Genomic DNA, 24,392 nt, shown 5'->3' with positions numbered 1-24,392 from the left:
ATTTCTAAAAGACTTGTTTGTGTTCTCCAAGTGTTTTAAGGCATACAGCAGTTTAATGTAGGGTATAAAACAGAAAAATTAACTATACTGCCAACTTTCCAGCAACAATACACATATACACCTTAACTGATATATTCAGGTTTAAAAGCTGATAAATTAGCTAAGGAGATGAGTCAACATATCTTATCTATCTTCATTAAGTTTGACTTCCAAATACTAAAGATGAGACTAAATCACCCCCTGATGCTGTGGGCAGAGCTGAATTAATTTTAGATGGTGCCTCTCCTTCCCCAGGCAGGGTTCACTCGGAGATGCTGAAGGCCACTCATATGCCCATGGTCATGCACAAGTGTCACAGCCAAAGCCAGCACATTGGACTCCAGCAGCACCAAGCACAACTAAGGAGTTAGTAAGAGATGCCACATTTATTAAAACTTGCTCTTTTTAGGTCAGCGTTGTTTAAATCAACACCTTTGGTTTCAAGTGCTCACTTGTGTTAGGGAAATAAGTACCTCCCTGTGCCTCCAGCCCAAACGAGCCCTGCGTGCAGGGGTGCTGCGGGCAGCTGAGGCCCCGGGGACGGCAGGGACTGCTGCGGGGTGAGCGCGTCCCCTACGGCCAAGGTCCTCCTTGCTTTACACCCAGCAGCGATGCGGCACAGGTGCGGTCCAGGCTGAACGCCTCTCCCTAGCTCTGGAGCAGAGCTTGGCGTGTGGGGAGGGCATGTTTTGTAGGTCGCATAGCATTTTGCCAAGATACCAAAACTCCCATTTGCTCCCTCTCTGCCCGTTTGGCCACTCACACCATGTAAGAATGAGCGAACGGGGCTGCTGGGCATATTTTCCCCTCGTGGTGTACAAAGATAGAAGGCACCATGTGCCACCACCGCCCCCCTGGCCGGCCACGCTGCCAGCCCCACCACCCTGACAGGCGGGCAGGGGAGCAAATTGTTGACTTTCTCCCTTTCCAGCCACTTTGGGAGCCAGCGGTCAAGTCTCCCCAAGCTGGGGAAGCTGGGCGCAGCAGAAGGCTGCCAAAAAATCACCCTGCTCCTGGGTGGAACTAGGCGGGAATTTTGCTGCTGTCCCTTAGGAGATGCTCAGGGCTCGAGCTGGGTCTCCCTGTCAAACCCCCGCCCTGGGACAGGCAGTAGCAGAGCTGCCCAGGGCAGGCATTTGCCCAACCCCCCGAGAACAACACAAAGCCAAATAAACGTAAATCAAAATTAGCAGCACCCAAAGATGCTTGGCGGGGCTGGAAAGCTCAGGCAGTTACGAGCTCCCTGTGAGTCGGGGGCACTTTGAACCAAATTAGCGGTCTTGAACAAAATACAATGTGAGAAATAATTAACTGCGCTGTGAAACACTGTGATAATTTCAAGTATTAAAAATGTAATCTCGCATATTAAAATGAATTTACTAAAATCAAATCAATAACTTGGTGTCCTCTATATTTCCTCCAGACAACTAATTTAATTAATCTTTTTGTTCGCTTGGATATAGATTTTAGATTTGCATTTTACCATCAGAAAATAGCTTGTGCAATACTACAAGATTTTCACAAAGCAAATACATTTTTACATGGATTGGATTTTATTCCCTCGGCTGAAATTTTGATCACTGAGCAGCAAGAACGCTGCTGTAGCACACAGGATGTCACTCAGGATGTGACAGTTTCCTCTTGTTTTAAACTACTTAAAAAAAAAAAATCCTGCTCAAATTAGAAACAGAGTATTGCTTTTGATCATCAGCAGGAGAGACTGCGAGCACACTGGGCCCAATCCAGTTACTTACGAGCTTTACTTTTAACTTTGATGGAAATTAAATGGGAATTAATTTCAGTGCAGCAGAATGGGTTCCTTGAACCACAGTTAAGGTGTTAAGCCTGTGACTGCATTTGTGCTGTTCCCCTCCAAACCCCTGCTTGCTGCCACGGCATCCTGGCGCCCGCCCGCACGCCCCGCTTGGTGCTGCCATCTCCCCCAGGGCCGGACGCTGCGCCGCGCCGCGCCCCGGCAGTGCTGGCACGAGGCCCCCAGCGCTGCAAGAGCAGGGATGGACAGGAGCCACGCGCGCCGGCGGGGCAGGTTTCTTCCCAGAGCTGGGCAGGTGTGAGCAAAGGAGAAAATACCCTGCCCAGTGCCTTCCAGAGGGCACGATAACACATCCCTCCCTCTTGTTGAGCTGCACTGACTTCGCTATTACTGACTTCTTTTGCAATACTCAAGTAAATAATACATGCAAATAAAAGAATCCAGTGGTGCAGAGGTTCAGACCCCAAACTGAGTTTTGGGGAGACTACTTGAAAAATTCGGCTCAGAGTGCTTTTTTCAGGGTCCTTCCAATGCCATTTTCAAGTGGACCTTAAATCAGCCGCATCTTTTCAACCTGTGAAATCTTGATAACTAAGCTTGAGAGGGTCACATCCCGTATTGCTTCAAAACTCACTTACCCTTGACTCTCCTATGTTTGTCTTGGTAGAACTTTGCTTGAGTAACTCATTTGTTGGGCTAACATAACATTTTGCTTGGCTTGCAAGCTCTATCTGGGTAAATGCACACTTCCCCATTTCATTTTTTGATCATTTTCTTCTGCAGGCATTTAATTGGCCTCACAAAGATGTTTGCAGAAGTTTAAATGAGGCATAGTTAGAGCTTTCAAAAATACATATAATTACACACACCTACAATTTCTAAAGAAAAAATAAGGCTACACAAGAACTGATCCTGAAGAGCCCGGCGGGAGATTTGCAAAGTTTCAGTTAAACACCAGCAGCTGCGTATTTGGAGCTTATGGCAGATAAAGAGACTTTCACAGAATTGGGCCACGTAACATTTTCATACTGGTATCATCGCTTTGCTAACCAAATACACTGCAGTGCTGTAGTGACTGAAGCTGTGCAGAGTTTGGGCAGTCCCCCTCCGATTATAAAGGTGGACTTGATCCAGAGCTTTAAGAACCCTTAGTGCATCTGTATGTCCCATCCCTCTCGGAAACTGTAATGGGAAGCTCAGGACTAGCAGTATCACACCGCAGCCAGCTGAACTCGGGAAGTTTTGTGGAATTCATGCCAGTGGAAAAGTCTGTTAGATGGGTACAAACCAAAGTCCTAAAATTACCATCACAGAATTGGTTGTGCACCCAGAAAGCAACGCAAAAGATCTCATCTGCCTAATGAGAGCAAGGGGGCAGAAACAGGCTCACAGCAGCAAAAAAAAAAATCAAGCTTGTGCACAGAAAGGGGTGAAGGGACAGGGATGATGGCAGAGAGGGGAGGGCCAGGTTAACAGTCTTCTCCCAAAAGAAGGGCAAGTCTTTCTTGGGAGCTGGAGTAACCAGGCAAGGGTTGAGGCAGGAGGCAGACTGTATGTCAGCTGGGGCGTAAAGCATTGCAAAGAGAAAAAAAATAAAAATAAAAAGGGAAAGGAAAGGAGGACTTGGCTGGACAAAATATAATCCTTCTACTATTAGGGATTACAGGACCTCTGGGTCAGCAGCAAGTTGAGATCAGCTCTACTGCAACTACCTGTGCTGTGCTGAGAGCTAAAACCAGAGCGAATAAACCCGAGCAAACAGCAGGTGCCACTTCATCGCTCCCGGCCCCTTCCCTGCCGAGCCCAGAGCAAGATGCACAGGAGCACCGAGGCACTCGGGAACTGAGTAGGGGGACACTGGCCATCTCCAGGGGACCTTTGCCTACCCTCCACAAATATTTTGCAACTTCAAAAGTCAGTGGAGCCCACACCTGCCATCAATCCCTGTAAATAGAAGAGACCCTGATAGGAACAGGCAGATCTTTTGTCTATGTAACGAGCCCAAAAGGAGGAGCGAGGGTGGCAGGTGAGCCAGGGCGGCACAGCAGCCCCAGCAACTGCAGCGGACATCTGGGCAGCCCTCCTGCAGCAGCAGCGCTGAGGTGCCGACCCAGGGAGGGGGAGGCAGAGAGACAGGACCCGAGGGGGTTTGCTGCATTATTCAGACCTCGGGCTGGCACGCTTGCGGGAGCGGCAGCTCGGGTATGTGGAGCAATTTAGGTGGAGGTTGGCAGGCGTATCGCACACGGACTGAGACTGCAGTGCACCGACGAGGCTGGAAAGCGTTGCACTGGTCCAGCTCTTCCCTTTGCAACATCATTCGAGCCCCGAATGACACACGGTGCGGGAGCAGGAGGCCACTGCAGTCCCCTCACCCGTTCAGGTGTCTGTCTGCGCACGGCTGCTGGAGGCTCCTCCAACCCCGCCACCAAGCCCCTCCAGCAGATGGCCGCCCCCCGGCCTCACCCCACCCCTCACAAAAAATACATAAATTCAAACAAGGCGGGGAATGAAAAAAAGAAGAAAAAAAAAATCAGGATCATTTCAGAGCAGTACAAATAGGAGGCTCCGCTGGCTGCAGAAGTAACCAGCTGATGCAATTATCCTGGCAGCCGCCAGTAGACCATCTGCCCAGCTCCCGGGTTGCTGTTGTTGCAGTCTCAGCGGGGCTCACTCCCAGAAGAGCGGGGCCCCCGCGGCCGGGAGGGAGCCATCTGCCCGGCCCCGGGCTGTTCATGCCGCACGCCCCAGGGGCTGGCCCCGGAGCCAGCCCGCTGCCCAACGGCCTCCGGCGTACGGCCATGTGTGGCCACTCGTGGCCAGGGCTCAGTGGCCGAAATGGGCAGCTGTGCTTTATTTTCTGCAGGGTATTTGCTTGCTCTCCCTTGCCTCCACACAAACCGGTTGTGTTTTTGGAGCATCTTTGTGCCTGCATGTGTTAGGGTTTACTTGGTGTGCACGCAGGGAGACTGGGACATACCCTGTCCTTCAGGGAGGTGTGGGGACACTGAGGAACCAGTGACATCCACCCCATCCCACAGGGCTGCCCCGAGGCTGACCCCCACTTCTGTACCCCATGATTTATACCACAATGAGGGCAATCACTGCCACCTTCATTTCCATTTTGATGCCTTTGTCATTAAAGCACAAGTAGAAAATTACACCCCAAGGGGAAGGGACGAGAGCTGACAAGGAAACCTGACTAGCATGCAGGTCTGGTGACTTTCACTCCCATTTCAGGTAACTGTCTTTGCGAAGGCACAGCAGGTAAATTTGCCCTCTCTGGAGTTTTCCCAGTTACAGTGAGTCTTCTGCAGGATATGGGAAGTGCCCTCCATCACCCAGGGGTTGTGCTGGGCATCGCCCGGAGCCAAGTTTCAGTAACAAGTCTGCTCTCGCTGACAAGGTTTCTACAAACTTGGCAGGCTCAGACTGAAAGAGGCAAGAAGAGTTGTGGAATTTTTTTGTCCTTTTTAACCATATCAAGTACGTACACCTACTGCTGCCCCAGGCTCAGTCTCTGGGCATTCATCTGCAATCAGTCAAACAATCCAGGGTGTCCAGTGAACTGGTTTTCATTCTGAATTTAAGCTTCCAGTCTATAAAAATTTACACTTTTCCACCCTCAAAGTAATGGCTATTTAGAAAGGAACGAAACAGGGAGGGGCGCAAGGCTGTGCCAACCCGTCCCACTACCTCCCCAACACCAACGAGTTCCTGGGCGCTGAGCACAGCAAAACTTGCCCATGGCCAATTTCCTGGGCAGTAATTTCAGGGCTGGCAGCTTCAGGAGGGATGCAACCTCAGGAGCAAAGTGCTTCCCATCCCTTGCTCCCACTGGCCAATGCCAGCTCCATCCCTGCCCTGCACCTCCCCGCAGCCTGGTGCTCTCCTCTCTGAAACTAAAGCATCTGACCTGCACTGACAAGGCTGATGAACCCTTTGTAAAATAGCATAATACATGGGTTTAAGTTATCAGACCACATTTACACTTCAGCTTTGATTTAGACAACGCCTGGAAATGTGGTCAGGCACACAACTGAACTATTAATCACTTGAATAAAGAAAAGGGAGCTCTGAACACTACCAGGACTGGCGCAACCTGTCACCGTGTCCCCACTCCCACGTGCTGCAGCCTCTCCCCGCAGCCATGCCAGTACTGCCAAGTGCTCACCTGCACGGGCTGCTCAGCATTTGCTGAAGCCTCTCCAGCTGATTTCAGGGGTTTCCCCCCCTTCTTTCACCTTGCCATTGTTTGTAGAGGTTTGGGACCACAGCTACCAGCTACTACCACCCCCTGCCACAGCTGGGGAACACCAGCTCAGACTGAACCACCACTGAAGGGCACATGCACACACGCAGGTAAGGATGGCTGCATAAAACCCCGTTTCTGCTGGAAACCAGGCTGAAATGCTGCATGTGACCTCATTATTTAGTGGCCACATGCAGTGATGTAACCGAGGGCCAAATCCAGTGGCAAATCTAAGTCAGGTTATGCTCTGTAATAAACATCATCTTCAGGCTCTCCCATCCTGCACATTTTTCAAGGCCTCTTTCCCTGTCCTCCATACCTCTTCCCAAAATGCAGCTGACAGCAGCAACGGGCAGGGAACGCTGGAAGTAGAGCTGCTGCACAGCTGGGAGCCCAGTGCGGGGCCAGGCAGGGACCGGAGCACTGGAGAGCAGCATAACAAAGGTAAAAGTCAAGAGGAGTGAAATGTTCCTCACTGTACTCAAAGGAGGCTTATAGTTACTGCTTCCTTAGCTTATGGCAATGCAAGTCTAGGGGTACCCAGACAAAAATAACTCCAAGTTTCATGGGCCATGATTATAGCCTTAACCATGCTACAGCACAGTATATAATGCAGAGGCACAGGGAATCGCTCTCAAATTTCAGGATGTAAATGGTTAACATTGCCCACTAAAAGTCCTCCTCATGTGTCGTGGTTTAACCCCAGCCAGCAACTAAGCCCCACACAGCCACTTGCTCACTCCCCCGTGGTGGGATGGGGGAGAGAATCAGAAGAGTAAAAGTGAGAAAACTCGTGGGTTGAGATAAAGACAGTTTAATAGGGAAAGCAAAAGCTGCTCATGCAAGCAAAGCAAAACAAGGAATTCATTCACTCCTTCCCATCAGCAGGCAGGTGTTCAGCCATCTCCAGGAAAGCAGGGCTCCATCACACGTAACAGTTACTTGGGAAGACAAATGCCATCACTCCGAACGTCCCCCCCTTCCTTCTTCTTCCCCAGCTTTATATACTGAGCGTGACATCATATGGTATGGAATAGCCCTTTGGGCAGTTGGGGTCAGCTGTCCCGGCCGTGTCCCCTCCCAGCTTCTTGTGCACCTGGCAGAGCATGGGAAGCTGAAAAGTCCTTGACTAGTACTTTTGACTACTTTGACTTTGACTACTTTTGACTACTTTGACTACTTTGACTTGAACCTTTGACTACTAGTAGTACTAGTAGCAACAACTAAAACATCAGTGTGTTATCAACAGTGTTTTCAGCACAAAACCAAAACATAGCCCCACACCAGCTACTATAAAGAAAATTAACTATATCCCAGCCAAAACCAGCACATCATGATAAGGATTCAAGGGATAAAGGGGGTTAAAATAACTTAAACTGAAATCTTGCTCTCCTGCAGTGATACAGGCTGCTGTTAAAGGAATGTAAAGGAGATGAGGGATTGACGAATTTTTCTTTACAAGGAAAAATGATAGTTCTGATACCGCAGAAAAATTTGTAGTGCTTCCTCTCTATAGGAAGGAAATTCTTCTAAGGCTTTGTTGGCGCTGTCCCTGTACTCCCTTCACTCAGCGGTTTTTGTCCTTGGGCCCACACTGGCGATGGGCCAGGCAGGAGGACCCCAGCAAAGGGCATCATCACCAGCTCCTGCTTATCCCTTGGTGTCCAGGCTGGGCAAGGTGCCTCTGCAGCACCCACGGACCACAGGGGCCGAGACCAGGGTGGCAATTCATCTTATTGCACAGATTGGAATAAAAAGCTATTTTAAGATTTGTATATGCCTTCAAATAATGTTCTCTTTGGTGTAGTTACCACGTCTAAACTAAATAAGAGCTCTGTAATCTCTAAAACACAATACTTATTTTTTTCCAGAGGGTGGAAGTGGGGAGGGAAGAATGTAAAAACCAAAACAAACGGGTATATTTCTTGTGGGATCTGCACTACAGATGAAATGCAAAGCAAGTCTCCCTCTCCCCTAGAGGGTCTTTTTTCAAGAGGGAGAATAATAATAATGTAGTAATAATAAGCACTTATATAGCATTTTACATTTTCAAAGCACTGTGTAAACATCAACTAATGGGACACGGTAGAATAAGTAGTGTCTAAAATGAGTTTATGTACTGCATTATATTTTTCTACAAAGTGGCTAGGACTTAAAATTAAATTCCCCCACATATTGATACTTGTGCAAATGGATTTTCTTTAAAGAAATGCAACAAAAACATTTTTGTATTAGTTATACTCCACAACCTGCATATTTCCAAATTCTGGCTCAAAGCAAACTGTTTAGACAGTTTCATAGACACAAAACACATTTTGTTTTGTAAGAAGAATAGGTGCGCTAACTAACTCCTTAGGATGATATATCAATACACTTATAGGTACATGCCAGTGTTTTCCAAGTGAAAGTCACATAGAAGATAAGAAGTATTTAATCAAAGGAAGTTTTTAAGAGAGATACTAAGAAATACAGAGAGCTGTTACTATTGCTACTTTGTGGACAGAAGAACAAGGCAACCAGCGCCTTCTCAGTAAGAGATTGCCTGGCAAGGACAGAAGTCCCTATACTGCAGCTATAAAGCAAGCATTGCTTTCTAGTTTTTCCTGTAATTCTGTTCTATAAAACATCTTCTAGAATAGGGAAGATGAAACAACCACAAAGCAAACCCAAATATTATGACCTGAACTATAATATTGGTGTTCCATTTCACTTTTACCTATCCAGCATCTCACAGTGTTTAATAAATTCACTCTACTCTCCAAGGGAGAAATGTTATACCCTCTTTGCATACAACCAAGATGGAAAATATTGAGATAGAGAGGAGGAAAAAAAAAAAATTGTGACACATGTGCATTCATCAAGGAACTGTGGTAGAGGCAGAAGAGAAGGTGGGAGGGGAGAAATCTGACTCCAAGTCTCTTCTAACAGCCTGGAGTATCTTACTATTTTGCAAACTTTTCATTCTTTATTATCAATAATTTGCCTTATAGCAAACCTAGGTGCTTCTGTTGTGAGCCACAGCCCAGCATGCTACAGCCGTGTAAGCACAGAATAAAAAGGCTGCACAATACTGAAGTGACTGAGGATTTTTTTTTTCCTGATATTCTCAGCTAGGAATCAAATGCAAGTCAAAAACGGCATGCTGAATATATCTACCTTTAGGCATGCGCTTAACTGTAAGTATATGAGTAATCCCAATGGTTTCAGTTTTGGGGATTTTAATAGTTGTATGGTTTTCATAACTACAGGAAAAACCCTTTCCAACAAACTGCCAGCGTGACTCCCTGTTGTACTACACCACAATTACTGGAACATATTTGGTATTTCTCAAGAGGTTCAGATAATGAAGAATCCTCCAAATTTTCTATTAGCCCAAACTTAGGAATTCTGCATCAGGGAGTTAACAGCAGAACAGACAATGTATGTTAGGTATTGCAAAGGGGAGAGAAAGAGACACAGAAATATTTATAAAATTTAAAGCTTTTTTTTTTTTTTAAGTAAGGTTGTTCGAGAGCCCAGACTGCAGCCCAACCACTGCTATTGCACAAGCACGCTGAGTTATTTAAAGATCTTACTCTCTTTTATTCCTTTATACAAGACAACATTTCCTCATATTTTCACACCACAATGTTTTCCCAAATCTGAACAAGATTAATAATAGATAGGAAAATACACAAGAAACCACCCTATTTTATTCTTTGATGTGCTATTGGTTTAACATTGAATCACAAACTTCTACTAAAAAAACCACATCAGTTGTTACACTTACAAGGAATTTTTTTTTTACAGCAAGGAAAGGTACAACGTTGTGGTTGCTTTGGGGGTTTTTGTTTGGCTTTTTTCCTTCTTGGCAAACAATCAATTCTTTTACTTCCTATGACTAAAAATAAGCAAACAAGGGGGGGGGGGGGGGGGGGGGGGGGGGCCGGGATGGGACGGTACACGATAGCCCTTCCCAGCAGGGAAAGCCATCGAAATTTGCCACATCACAAATAATCTAAAGAACGCAAACAAGCGCAAGCCACTGCCGCAACACTAAAGGCCAGGCTGGCCCCAGCTGGGTGGGGCCAAGGACACTGGGTGTTCTGAGCAGCAGAGGCTTTGGCCTTCGCAAAGCCATTGCCACATTACAACTCCAGAAACGTGAGCCAGCCTGTACATGAGGTTATGGGACACAGCAGTATTTGAGTCAACCATAGTCAAAATTCACTCACAAGAAAAAAAGCCTGTATGAAAAGTAGCAAAAAGAGCTGGGATTTACCATTGTGTCTCCTGTCATCCAAGCGTGGGAGACAGACCAGCGTCTGCCAAAGGACTGTATGGCATTTAAGTGCCAAGATTAGCAGGAGCACGCACTTGGTGATGTGTGCCCCATAGTGACACAGCCTATGGTGCAAGCTAAAAGCAGAATAACAAATTTCCCTTTTTCTTGAGATACATAATCTAATTTCTTATTGGCATTATTTCCACTAGTTAGAATAAAGAAGAAAACTGTTCTCCAGCAATGCTGCCTCATGCAAGGCTGCTGCCAGCAACTTCCATCAGCACAGGAGGAGTGAAAGACACTGGCCAAACTGATCTGTGGGTACCTTCCCTCTTCCCTGCAACACGAGCTCTCCCTCCCTCTCTGCTTTGCATTGCTTTCGAAGCACGGCTGCCCACTCAGCTGGGATCCCCATCCAGAGACGGACGGGCAGCAGCGCCCAGCCGCTGCAGCGGAATACCATGGAGCACTCCACAGCTCACACCTCCACTGGGAGGTGGAGGGAGAGATTCTCCCGGGAACAGGAGAGAGCAGCAAGCAGCAAGCAGTTGTGCAACTTGAGTCTGTTCTTCATCACTTTCAGTGAACTTCTTCAGACTGTGCTCACGTGGTTTTGCATCCTTCACTTCACTACAGATTTGAGCATTTGCTTCGACAACAGTCATTTCTTGGACACATCTGCAGGGGTTTTGCAACCTGCCCATCAGCCCACTGCAGACGTAGATGCACACCCACATCCCACGTGAGCAGCCACAGTCCAGCCTCCCCATCAGAGGCTCTTTTCAGAAAGGTTTGACCCAAACTGATGGCACTCAAACACTGCCGAGGAGGATTGCCCTGCCCTGCTCACCCTGCACCAACGCACACCAGACCTGTCTGCAGCCAGCAGAGAGCTACAGGGTTACTTTTCTGATGGGCTGGTGGGTAAAATCAGCTCCTGAAAGTCCTTTGCTAGGTAGGCAGCGGGACAAGGAGCCAGAAACAGAGGGAGAGCAAAACCCATCGGATCAGCACTCACCTCGTGCAGCAGTGGGCACAGCCATGGGACTGTGCCGGACAGCCAGGAGGTAAGGAGGTAAAAAAGGAGGTAAAGCCAGGAGGTAAAAAACGGGCTGAGCGTAAGGTAACAGCAGCCCTGTACCAACCAGGATTCATCTCCATGCTCCCTTCCAGAGGAGTTTAACATATGCCAATTTGCAGACTGCATTTAAGCCAGGGGCTGGTGTGTGTTTTTCCAACATGGCAACATCGAATTAAAAAAATCTTCAGAAGAAAACAAACCTTTGTGATGTGCCAATAAAAGAAAATCAAGTCAAGCCAGCAGTAGACAGTAAGAGAGACGGAAGAGTAGATAAATTCCCTCTAATAAGAGCACCAACAGCCTTCAGCTTCCCAAAGCAGTGGGATGATTCCACTGTGTCTCCTCCTTGCTGTCCCCTCGGTAGGTCCCACCATGAGCTGAGTCGTGGCCAAGGCTGGACTCCAGGCACGCTGCCCCGCAGGCAGGCAGTGTGCCGCCCCTTTCTCCCCTGCCTGGTTCCCTCCCCGAAGGCACAACTGACCTGGGGAGCTCTGCTAACACACTCCAGGGTTGTGGTTGTGTTCTGCATGACTGCAAGGAGCAAAACCAGCAGACATTCAAGGGAGGAAAAACCAGTAAAGAGGCTTCCACCTGGGGAGGAAAACCTACCTGTAGATATTCCCTCAAAGCAAAGCACTCTCAAGCTTCCCAGGCTCCAAGGTAGGGGAGATGCTGTGGGAAGGGAAGCAAAACTGCTAAAGGGCCTCACTGACATTTTCATAGGCTACAGATATTAGGAAGAAAACAGGAGAGAAGGAAGGCAGAGAGGACAGTGTCACAAAGTTAGTTATGCACAATACCTTCATGTAAAACAGCATTATTTCCTATTATTATTAAATTTCAGCTGCCTAATCGATGCAAGCATTCAAATACCATGGTGAAGGGCGGCTGCCTCTAACTGGCTGGGGCAGCTATAACAGCAGCGTCTGCTCTCCTGGGTGGAGGGGCACTGGGAACAGCCAGTTTCCCTGCCGGTCCTACAGTTGGGCTAGTTTTCCTTCAATCCATCATCATCTCTCTGTAGATTAAAAAACAAAGTTCTTGACTTCTACCTCAAGATAAGCTTTCATTAGGTGGTTTGAGGTTTGCTAAGAGACAAGCTGCATTTGTCAGCTGGGATACCTGCTGTCCCCAGTGCTCGGACAAATATGCACGGTGGAAGAGGCCATAGGACGTGCAGGCAGACAAGATGCTCTTCTCCAAAATAAAGTCTGTAGAACCAATATTGCATTTTTTAAAGATTAACTTAAAGGGAGTTTTCCAACAGCACTCTGAGTGATAGCACAAAGAAACAATTTTCCTTCCTTTTTCCTCAACATTGCCGGACAGAAAGCTTCGAGCAGCCCCTGCTCTGGAGGCAGCCAGGACCTCCCAAGCCACTGGAGACAACAGTTTCTCTACCTGCCTTTTTGTTTGCTCAGGTTTTGCGCTGCGTTGGCTTTGCTCACGCCAATCAGGCAGCAGCAGGTTTTAAACCACTGGTCTGATGTCTTCAGCTGTGCCACTGACAGCTAGGACACACAGAACATTTCTTGGATGGCCGTGTGTGGGGATAAAAAAACCTCATTTACAACTTGGCATCTCAAGGAGGACAGGGTGGTTCAGCAGCAGGTGACAAATTAAAAGCTCATTTTTCTATGCATTTTCTTTGAAGCCACATTTTGAATACAGACCCACTGGCAAGGAGGAAAAATCATAGCCAAGATGCCTCTTTATGAAAATACGCGTTTGGTCTTTGGGTGAATTCCTGGTGCATGTCAGAGCGCCCCGCAAACCCTGCTCGCGGGAGATCTGCCGGCCTGCCCCTAACAGCCCCACCACTGAAGCTGCACCTTGCTGCCAATTGCAGAGGGGTTTTGTCCCCCCAGGTCTCTGGAGCAGCAGCTCCTGCTGCAGCCTGGGACACCCGGCTGCACAGCCTGGCAGCTCTGCAGGCAGGGCCTGGCAGCTCCTGCCAGGCGGCCCCCCGCTCCCCAGCACCCCTCGGTGCGCTGGAAACCAGTCACACCACGGCTCTGCCAAGCATCTCTCAGAGCTGGTTTTTTTTGAGACCCTCACCTTTAAGTTCAGGTTTATTACTGAATTTACTTATATTGCGGAGAATAAAAACAGAAGCTCTCTGTTGAGTGTTTATTTAAGACCAAAAATAGTAATAAAAATAAACCAAACGGGAGCTTTCAAACAAATCTCACTTATCTGTTATCAAGCAGGAAAGAAATTAGGAAAGAAAACACCCTTGAAATGAAGGGAATCAAATCAGTGGACTCATACACAAGCATTAGGCAAGACTCAGTACAAGAGCCAAAGACAAGCACTCACGGTTTCATTTTAAAATGGCTCATAATATATTGTACTATACTCCTAAAGGATGGTCAGAATTAGACTGAAAGTACTTTTCTATCTTTAAAAAAATCATCTCCAGGTAACAACTTTCTCACCTAGAGTTGCCTACTACATTCCCCACAAAGTATCACTGCCAGAAATACACCATTTTTGCCATATAAATCTAGCATAAACGTAAATAAGGTGCAATTCACACACAGCCCTCCTTCTCTACTTCTCCATCCCAGTATTTTCAATACTCTGCCACATCCCACATGCCCTCTGGGGGAACAGTCTGGTCAGTAAAAGCAAAGAAATTATAAAGGGCAATGCATGCCATTTTCCTAGAAATAAAGGAGGCCACGAGCAAATTACCCAACTGAAATGCATCCACAGAATTCAGCAATAAATAATACACAAGCTTGGCATTACTAGGTAATTCAGTATATCTTTACTCATGTGAGTAATCTAATGAAGCAAGAGAAATTTGAGTAAGAACTTGAATAAGTAAATTAAAGCAAAGCTGCATTTACCTATCAAGTAAAACAGCCAGAAGGCTGCTGCTTTTTTCAGAGCAGAAGGCAGGCTTGTGCATCAGAAAAACTTCCTTGCATTTTGCAACCATGTTAGCTGGTCTAAAAAAGGAAATCACCTATTTCTCTAGATCTTCTCTTGCATGTACATGTGAACACACATCATAGATTATCTGTATTTGCGTGCATTCACATAAGAAGTGTTGAAAGCCTACTTTTTCCAGTTACCACTCTGACCTTCTCTTCCCTCCAAAACCCTGAACAATTAGGAGTCCTCACAGGCCAAGTTCACATGCTGCCATGATCATAAAATAGTTGAAACTTCCAGAATTAATGACTGCAATCACAGTTGTCCTCAAATTTCTCTATATTAAACAGAAAACAACTATAAACCAGAACAAATACACTCCTCCAGACAGGAAAGCACTGTCACTGTCTATTAAGAGCAGAAAAGCTACTTTGTTTAGGTGTTTTGCATTTCTAGTGTTTTCTTTTCTGCTTATGCTTAATCATATCCTTTTCCATGGAGTTGGAGTCACTTTTCAGATCTGTTCCTTCCCTCAGTCTTTAAACTAAAAGTTAAATATAGATGCAGCTCCAGGTAAGTAAACCTCTGTGCCAAAACTTTGCATCTAATCATCAGGCACCCTCCATACTCAAATGCCAGCAACAGATTTCCTAATTTCCCTATTTTATTTCCATCTTTCTCTGTTTAGCATTTCTGCTTCCCCAAGTATTAAGTTCATCCTTCCACCATGTGTTTTCTCTACGTCTTTTTAGTTTTCCAATTTTGGGGACAGGAGATTGAAAGGATGCAGAATCACAGTCAATTTTGCTCACATAAACCTGTACCTGCTTACCCTAACAGCTGTTAAACACAACCCGGGTCTCTTGGGTTTCCCACAGTGCCATCAGGGTGCTCCCACAGCACTGCTGCATCCTCTGCACCTTGAACTTCCCAGTGCTCTCCTAGAAATGCCCCCAGCAGCAATCTCACAGAGCCAGCAGAAGAAGCAGGAGATGCTCTCTGCAGCATTGGATGCCAAGTGACTATTCCCATCAAATCTCTTTGCTTCTCTTGCTCTTTCAATTGCAATGCAAGAAATGAGAATAAAATTCCATCCCCACTAAGGTCAGTGAGAAACGCTACCACCAAAACAAGACAGAGGTTTCACCCCATGCCTGATATAAGCCTAGGGCTACTCACAGTCCTCCAACATCAACATCAACAGGAATCCTGATTAACACCATTAATCCAGCAGATTCAGGGAGCTTGGATTTACGCTGTTGGCTTACATTGGAACATCCAATCCAGCTCCAATTAGTGTCAAGGGGAAAAATTGCACTCAGCCTAAAAACTGCAAAAGTGGGTCCTAGATGCTTACCCAGTGACAAACTTCATCTCTGCATTGCACCAAGCACCCTCTTTTCAAAGGGCACGGCAAGCCTGTCTTTATTAACATTATCTTCATTACCACTCAGTTCACCACTATGTGAAGCAAGTTCCAGCAATCACCAGGTGGAGGCTTGGCTAACCTTCCTCAATGGTAACCCAGAAAAACTTCATCTCAGACAGGTGAGGATCATCAAGAAACTAGCAGAGCTGCTAATTTAAGTACCAGTCCTGTTGGCGGTTGCCTGGAGCCTCATCCCCATCTCTAAATTACCTGTAGGCAAATGCTACCTAAACCCAGTAACAGCTTTTGTGAGTCCAATCAATTGAGTGGTTAAACTTGTACAGTCAGCAGACAACCAAGGGAGGAACATATTTTAATGGTAGATATAGAAACAAAGGAATTTTGATTAGCCTTGGGACTGGAGGGGGTAAAAATACTGGTTTAGGATTTTCCCAAGATATGCATATTAAGAACTTGTCTTTTTGCCCTCTGTGTAATTTTTTTTTAATATTTGGAAAGCAGAATTAGGCCACATTTGACCAAACCTCCAGAGCCTAGCAGAAGCCAACAGCGACTGGAGCACAGCGACTTGTTAACTCTTGTACTTTTACTCATAACAGGATTTCACTAGTGAGCAACGCATTTTCTGTAGCGCTATCAGAGGCTTAAACAAGCCATTTCTCTACAAGCAGGGACCTTTTCCTCCGCTTCACTTTAAAACCTGAATGCATTGTTTACTTTCTCTAATATGAGAAATAACTTCTGCGTAAAGAAACTCCAACTGTTACACTTCTGAAGCAGCCTTCGTTATCAGTACCAGACTCAAGGAGAACACAACTGCAGGTGATGCTACAAAGAGAGCCGAGATCAACCCCGCTAGAAATTGCCCAGGAGAACACGCAGGTAGGGTGGGTTTAAATGAGAGCACGACTGAGATTATTTCACCCCCAGTGTACCCAAGCGAGCCCTTCAGGTCTCCTGAGTGGCCTTTATCCAGCAAAGGAAACACTCCTCTGCCACAAAGGCTGCCTTACATTTGTACTTGCCACTCCACTGGGGTAGCAGTAAGTCCTTTACTGTTTGTTCAGCTCTTGAAAGTCCTGTAAAGCATTCACCATTCACCTGTCACACTGCACAAACTGAGCCCTTTGAAATGAAAATCTAAAAGTAAATGTGTTAGTCAACGGCTGCTGCTGCAACAAGCCTGCCCGACACCAGCGCGAGCCTTCAGGCAGGTAATTCACTTCAACACGAGACTGGCGAACAACAGTATGTTTTATTTAATTAGGATGAACAGAAGAGATAAACCTCACAGCAGGGCGGGTAATGACAACATTTCAAAAATAATTCATGCCCAGGTAACAAAAGGGCAAATTTCAATTACATAAGAAGCTAAAAAGTTGACTTAATACATCCAAGGGGGAAAAGAAAAAAAAAATTAATAACTGTGCTGCATATGATTAACAAGTGGCATTTACAAGCTCTGCAAATTGGTCTTTCTGTTGCCTAATCTGTGGCTAGAAAGGAAAAGGTTTTCTTTCTAAGCAAATGCAAACAATATAATGAAGCTACTTATCACTAGATTCAGATGGGTATTGCAGTGCTATCCGAAATAAGTCATACAGTGGAAAGCTAATGCCATACACCAATTCACTGTACCGCAACGAGATTTGTGAGCCCGTTCCGAACGGCATCACCCAGTTTCCAACCCCATTGGGTCCCTTTGTTTGCATTTTAGAAAACAAACCATTGCAAGAGGTTGAAGCTTGAGCCTTCTGTAGCTGGAAATGTCACAAGAGACCATTTAGCCTCTGCACATCCTTCTACTCCCTAGAATAAAGCAACTACGATAAACCACCATAATTCACTGCTGCACATATATATACATCTAGGTGTTGTCAAGAAGACGTACTATTTAGAACTCGCATCACCTTATTTGTCTAAGAGAACAAGGAACCAGCTTCTCTGCATTTACTGAGGGACATCGGGAAAGAAAATGCACAAGAATCTACTTCTGGGCTCTAAAAGTACGTTGAATAAATGCATGCACTACAGAGAGCTCGGATCTGGTCCTCACTTGGCTCCAGCTCCCACCCACACCCTCCGAGTCCGTGTCCACCAACGCATGCACCAGAACCAGACCCTCCCCTCCACCACCACCACCATTTGTCAGTGAAGATTTAGCAGGAGTGTGTAATAGATTTTATATTATTAGTATTTCATTACTCCAGCGCATTTACTAGGATACAAGGGAACATAATAGCCATCCTTTTTCAGAGGCATTTAAGGAGAATACTGATGGAGTGATGAGGGGCTGATGTAGGCATTTTTATAAGACAGTTCAATTATTGTGGGTAATTAATAATCTTTTGTTTAAGAGGATATTATAATACATGAAGAAATGTATTATCTTTTAGAGATTGCAGGCTAACGCATGAGACCAAGAGATTATTTCTTTTTTAAAAAAAACATGGTTTGCATTTTTCAAATGTTGTAATGAACTAAAACTGATTTCACAAATTGGAATTGGGAGGGAAGATATAAATTAACTAGTTCAGTAAAAATAACCGAGTAAACAACTAAGAGTGCATTTATCAAAATAGAAGTAAATATTAATTCTACAGTATGAGAAAGTATCATCATTCACAGAGCCAGCAGGTGAGGTACGTTTTTTAAAACATTTAGTATAATAACTGATGATTGGGTGCCACCCCAAGCACTTGGCTTAGTTAATTTGACCAGGCTGAAACCACTTACCCAGGTTTAACCTAAAAGTTAATTTGGCACCAAACAATAGATAAAGCCAAGCCAAAGCCCCATCTATGATAAGACAATTTGTATTTACACAAGCTTAACGCATCTACAAACCATCATTTTTATATCCAATTCAGAGGATGGCATGAACATCTGCTTTCACTTCAAGACATTAATTTTCAATTATTGAAGAAAAACAAAATAAATCCTGACAAATTACTGGTAACTGTGGAATCTTTTGTTACTCTATTAGTTTATAATAGTAATTTAGAAATCCTACAATTAACGTCCTAACAAGAGCTCTCTGATTATTTTTTTGCACATGTCATCTGAAGCAATTCAGCAGTGAATGATGTTCTTTAACTTGCACTGATTGTACACAAATATTTTTGAAGGAAAAAATAAGAGGCATTCTCCAAGAGCCACTACCGTTACATGGTAGTTGTTTTTCATCGATGGCTTTAGACGTAGCATCACTAAAAATACGAGATTTCTGTTTTCTCCCTGTTCATATTTAAACCTTTTGCGTTACCTTTCCCACTCTTTTCAATTTTTGGCCACGTTTATTCGTTATATTTGCCGAGACCAATGGGAACAGGCCACAATTAAAAGGTGTTTGCACACAGGCAGGAGTTTCAGTCAGTAAAACCAGTTAAATACCACCCAGATCCCGTCCAGGAAAGCATACCGGAGGGAGAGAAAGGCAGGAAAATGGGACTTGTGGAGTTCAGGGGAGAACGCTGCTAGGCTTGTAGCAAAATACACAGGCAAAAATTAAAAACTGCAGGCTAATCCCTGAAGGCAGTGCTCGGTATACTGCATGGATTCAAACGCTCTCAGGGCACCAGCCCCACAATGAAACACCAACATCTCCAATTATTCCTAATCCCCCAAAAGCTACACTTGATAAAGAACAATCAAGAGCGTAATCTTATTTGATATGAGTTTTATCAATTTTAGCTGCTGCTTTCACTGTATCAATAAAATTCCACCGAAACTTGAATGAACTGTAAAATTAAAGGATAATCGCACAAGTCTCTTGTATTTGGCAATTATGATTATACTTGTCAAAATTTAATTTGTAGAATGTACTGTTCCAGTACCTTCAGGTTCTTCTCTATCAACTGGGAAAAAAGGAAAATTATATCTTTAAGACAAGTATGAAAGACATTGTTACTTCCACAGTCAACTCTGTAACTGAGCTCCGACATTGTATAATTGACTTTGCAAGCAGAACAACAGCAATATAACAAAGAAAATGTCAGTGTTTTCACAGCGCTAATCTATAGCACTAGGAGGGCCTCCTGCTGTCAGCCAGAGCTGACAATACAATAGCTTTCAAAGGGATATTACCATCACGCTTTTATTCTTGACATCAATCAAGACAAAGAGAATCCTTTTCACAAGACATTCAGAATCAAACCTTTGTATGAGCAGATAGGTAAAACAGCATTCCTTTAAAGAAGATCATTCATAGCAATCAACTAATTGGAACTCAGCAAATGGTTGAAGTATTTTTATTTACTTTGCAGATAACGAAGTAGCGAGCAACCCCCCTTTTCTCTTCTTGACTGACACAAATGAGGCAGGTAGGGTGTGAATCAAAAGTTTCTATCAGCATTTTTTGCCAACTGAAAGCAAAAAAATATGACAGCAATTCTGCAACTTCAAGTAGGATAACAAATCTAGACTTAATTAGTGCATTCTTTTGCAAAACAGTTTGATTACTGACTAGCACATTTATGCATAAAATACCCTTGCAAGCTGACAGCAATTTGCAGAACTGTCAAATTCAGCAACCAAAGTGCATCCGATGCTTAAAACCTTGTGCCAACGCGAGACCAGTCCCCACAAATTGTAGTCGAGTAATTCCTCAATTACACTTACATGGCACTGGAAACCTACGAGTTACTGTTACCAGCATCTCAGCACTTCACTTTACAGAACCGCTTCCAAAGGCCCCAAGTTGTAGCATGAGAAGCTACAGTTTAATCAACAGGAATGATGAGCGCCTGCCTCCCTCAGCCCCCACAGCGGACTGGGTGCCAGCTGCTCCCCGGAGCTGGCAGCACAGAACAAACTTTTAAGGACATTGGGGTTGGCATCACTCCCCACCACTTGTAACGGGGGACAGACAGTGTGTTTTGATGTTCACAACTCTGTTATGGTTCTGGGGTTCAAGACCACGTGGTTTTAATCACACTGAGTAAGGTACAACTCTTCCTTGGTAAGGTACAACTCCTACAGACAATGGATAAAGCCCTCAGCAGATGAGGTTACTGGCAGCAGGGCAAAAGAAGGGCCTGTGCCAAGGAAAATTACTTTCATGGGCTTCATCTGTGATGTGAAGTAAAGCGTCAGAGCAGGCCAGTGGTTTACTCCATCACTGCTACCACCACACTGTCACTTTTTATTTTGTAAGCCAACAAAGACTCAATCCCTCCTACTTTTACTCCATCCTCATCGATCTGAAACAACCTTCCTTTAAGCCAAGTAGAACTTTGTCCCCAACCACCAGCTACAAGGTTAATATCTTCAACTAATGCACAAACTAATGGTCAAAACAAATCAGTGTATTGTATTGCAAATCATAAATCCCACATCAGGGGAAAGTCCATGGCTACTGCCGGAGTTACAGCTGCAGGAATTACTGCAAGTTTCTATCAGGCTAAACCTGAGACCTGATAATACAGCACAGGGGCCACATGATCTGCAGCTTTGCTGGCATCCAGGTTTGGTTTGCAATCACTTCATTTGAAATAACATGCATCTAAGAGTTGTCAACATTCGATACTTCTGTCAAAGTCAGTCGCTTCTTTAATGTCAGGCAGCACTGCTCCCAGTTAACGTGCAGTCAACTTGCCTTTTGCATGCAGAATAATCCTTTTCATCACAGACACACACCGATTCTATTTTAGTGTGTAATCCTTCTGAATGAAAAAGGATGCACAAATCTCAGTAGTGGTTAATAAATAGCAAAGCTGCTATACAAAGTGAAATAAATACATGGAAAAGAGAAAAACAGTAAATTATTTTGAGTCCTAAATGCTACACATATATCCACATAATTTATGCTTGTTTTCTTCTCTGTTGAATTGGGAAACCTGTGACCTCAGAGTGCCTTTATTTATTACATCTCAATTATTTCCATGGAAACGTGTACTGTGGCAATCTACTGGGTTGCCAGCTCCCTAGACCACAAAATGTATATGACGGACTTTTTAAAAGCAGATGATATGGATGAATATAAGGAAAGGAAGAAATTCTTTATCCTACATACACGTATGAGTTGCCTCCTATTATCCAAAATTTCACCCAGATTCAGCTCATTCCTTAGACTCCCTGTTACTCAGCTCATGCTAAGACCTGTAATTTACAGCCAGTTTATGCTGAAGCTGAAAACACATTTTTTTGTGCCTAGAGACTACAGAAATATTTAGAATCTTTAAAAACTGGGCTTCACCCAGCTCACTGTTGCAAAGACCTTCTAGATATTTCTACGTTACAGGGATAATGTTTCTTAGCTATGACTTGCCAGTAAGTTACCTGCTTCGATTCATAAAAATGCTCTTGTAAATAGTGATCAGTTCTGTATTAGAATTAGGGTCAAAATTTCATTATAAAGTATCAGCCCCTTGCGAGAGATATTGCCGCCTAAAAAGTCATGAGGTAGAAAACAAATCACTAATAAATGGTAAATATCTAACATTATTATGGCATGAGATGTCAATGTTTACTAACTGAGTTTCTAGAGCAAATACGGTTTTCACTGGCATAGAACTATTTCCTGAATGTTAAATGTGACACTTTAGCACAGAAAAATATTTTAAACTCCAGAGGCCTGGCCACTAAACATGATCCCCTCATCTGAGGGAAGTCATGACCCAAGGCCTGCACCACTGTTCTCAAACTGCGATCCTTTTAGTTTCAAACAACGTATTTCAGAGCATCCCCTAGAAATAGCTCTAGCTCTGCCCTTTCTTCTGCCCACGGACTGTAACATTCATCTACCAATTACTGAAGTAGCTCCTTTAGCAGAGATTGTCCAGGATTGTGGAGGGTCACAATGCCATGCTGCAAACCTGCCCCACAGCACAATGCTGAAAGGTGCTGTTAGTCTGGGGGAAAAATGATTAAGGGTTTTGTATAAAGATGAAGGGCTGACTTTACAAAAACTTCATAAACATTTGAAGCACGTACGACTTACATTGCAATCATCTGTTAAATAGTGGATATTTCACAGAAAATATAAAATGGCCCTGGATGGGGTTTCAATTCATTCTTTAGCTGGTCGATTAACCGCATGCTAATTTTGTCTACCCACAAGTTATTTAATTACGAACACTTTATACTTTTTGTTTCATCTTTTGGGCATCCAAAGTTATGATCCTTTTGTGCTTCTACAACAAAGCCCCCAGACCACTGAGTTTGCGACTTCTGCTTTGTGCAGAGGACAATAAAACCTTACCCAACATCAGCTAACCTCCTCGTGGCTGGGAGCGAAAGGCTTCTGAAATCACGCTTTCCCATCTCGCACCAATTCACTTAAAAGTCAAAAAGCTGGCAAGGCGTGCAATAAGGCGCGGGGCTGATCCCGACCCTCCCTTTACGTTTCGCCAGCAGCTGTTTTCTTATGGAGGTAAACAGGAGGTTTTAAAGACCCCTTCGCTGTGGATGGTGAAGAATAAGCGAAGTTCAATGTTTAACCTTTATTAATGCAGCTCTTACTAAATCTGGCTATTGTTTCTTCAAGCCCAAGCAAGTTTTCAACCCTTACCTATCAAATCGGTTTTAATTCTCCCCTTCTTTCACTACCCTTACGCGCATTGGACAGCGGGAGGAAACAGACGGCGCTACTATTCCCAATCATAAAGAAACATTAATTTCAAGCTAACCGGCTAAAACACGAGTGTGCTCCAGTCCTCCCTTCCCCAGCCCACCGATGCGCCACCGCACCCGAGCATCACCGCGAAACTTTCCTCCCTCCCGCCTCAACGATGCTACCGGCTTCTTTCATCAATTATCGCGACACGTGTCGCCAGCGAGTCTCGGCCGGCACGGCGGTACCCACAAACACACACACACACACACACACCCGAAACGGACGGCGGGCGGGCTCCCCACGCGGGGCGGATGCTCCCGCGTGCGGAGCCCGCCCGCCCGCCCGCCGTCCGTTCCGGGGGGGGCTCCGCCACCACCGGCCCGTATCGGGGGGGGATTTGCAATCCCCGCCAAGCCGGGACCCGGCCCTGATTGGCCGCGTCGCGGCGGCGGAGGCGGTGGCGGCGGCTGCCCGGGGCCGGGCGGCGGCGGCGGCGGCGGCGGGGGCCGGCGGAGGATGCCTTACCTTTCACCGAGCGGGGCTTGGCTTGCTTCCTCCTGGACATGTCCGGGCGCCGTGGCTCGTCCTCCTCCTCCTCGTCTTCCTCCCGTCCCTGCCTTCCCTTCCTCTCCCTGCTTTCTCTCTCCCCCCCCCACCTCCAAACTTTGCGAGGCGAAGCGGCAGCAGCAGCAGAGGGATCGATTATTTGATTTTCTCACTTCTTTTGCCTGTTGCAATGCGGCAAGTTCAACTCCTCTTTCCACCCCCTCGGGCACCTTCCCCCCGGGGAAAAAAAAAATTAAAAAAATAAAATCACAGGCGCAACAGTTGCAATTTTTTTCCTTTGTTTTTTTTTTTTTTCCTTCCCCCCCCTTGGATGTGCAAATACTACCGACGGAAAGCGAGCCCGGCCCGCGCCCCCACCCGCCTTTTTGTTCTCTTTAAAGTTTGCAGGCGCCCTGCGGCTCTCAGTCCGGCTCGCACTTTCGGAATAATAATAATAAAAAAAAAAAAAAAGAGAAGAAAAAAAAGCAGAGCCCTGCGCGGTGTCCCTGGGTTTGGGGTGGGGGAGGCCGCGCGGGGAGAATGAAGTGTCTAAACCCACGACAAGCACCGGCCCCGGCAATCCGGGGCGCTCCGGGGGTGCGACCTTG

The 24,392-nt window shown here is 45.5% G+C and overlaps 1 protein-coding gene across 3 annotated transcripts in view; it reads right to left on the bottom strand.

The window, feature by feature from the left end:
• Positions 1–24,093, bottom strand: part of ZNF423 (zinc finger protein 423) — a 237,413-nt gene extending 213,320 nt beyond the window's left edge. For 2 of the 3 annotated variants that reach the window (XM_075510663.1, XM_075510658.1), the window contains exon 1: positions 23,764–24,093. In XM_075510663.1, coding sequence (XP_075366778.1) covers positions 23,764–23,803 — 40 coding nt within the window. In that variant the 5' untranslated portion in view covers positions 23,804–24,093. The remainder of the gene's footprint in view (positions 1–23,763) is intronic. The other variant, XM_075510659.1, reaches the window with a different exon arrangement.
• Between the last annotated feature and the right edge of the window lie 299 nt (positions 24,094–24,392).

This window comes from Mycteria americana, chromosome 8 (genome assembly GCF_035582795.1).
Source record: "Mycteria americana isolate JAX WOST 10 ecotype Jacksonville Zoo and Gardens chromosome 8, USCA_MyAme_1.0, whole genome shotgun sequence".
Taxonomy (NCBI): domain Eukaryota; kingdom Metazoa; phylum Chordata; class Aves; order Ciconiiformes; family Ciconiidae; genus Mycteria; species Mycteria americana.
The sequence above is the reverse complement of the archived record's forward strand: the minus strand, read 5'-3'. Positions and strand labels throughout refer to the sequence as shown.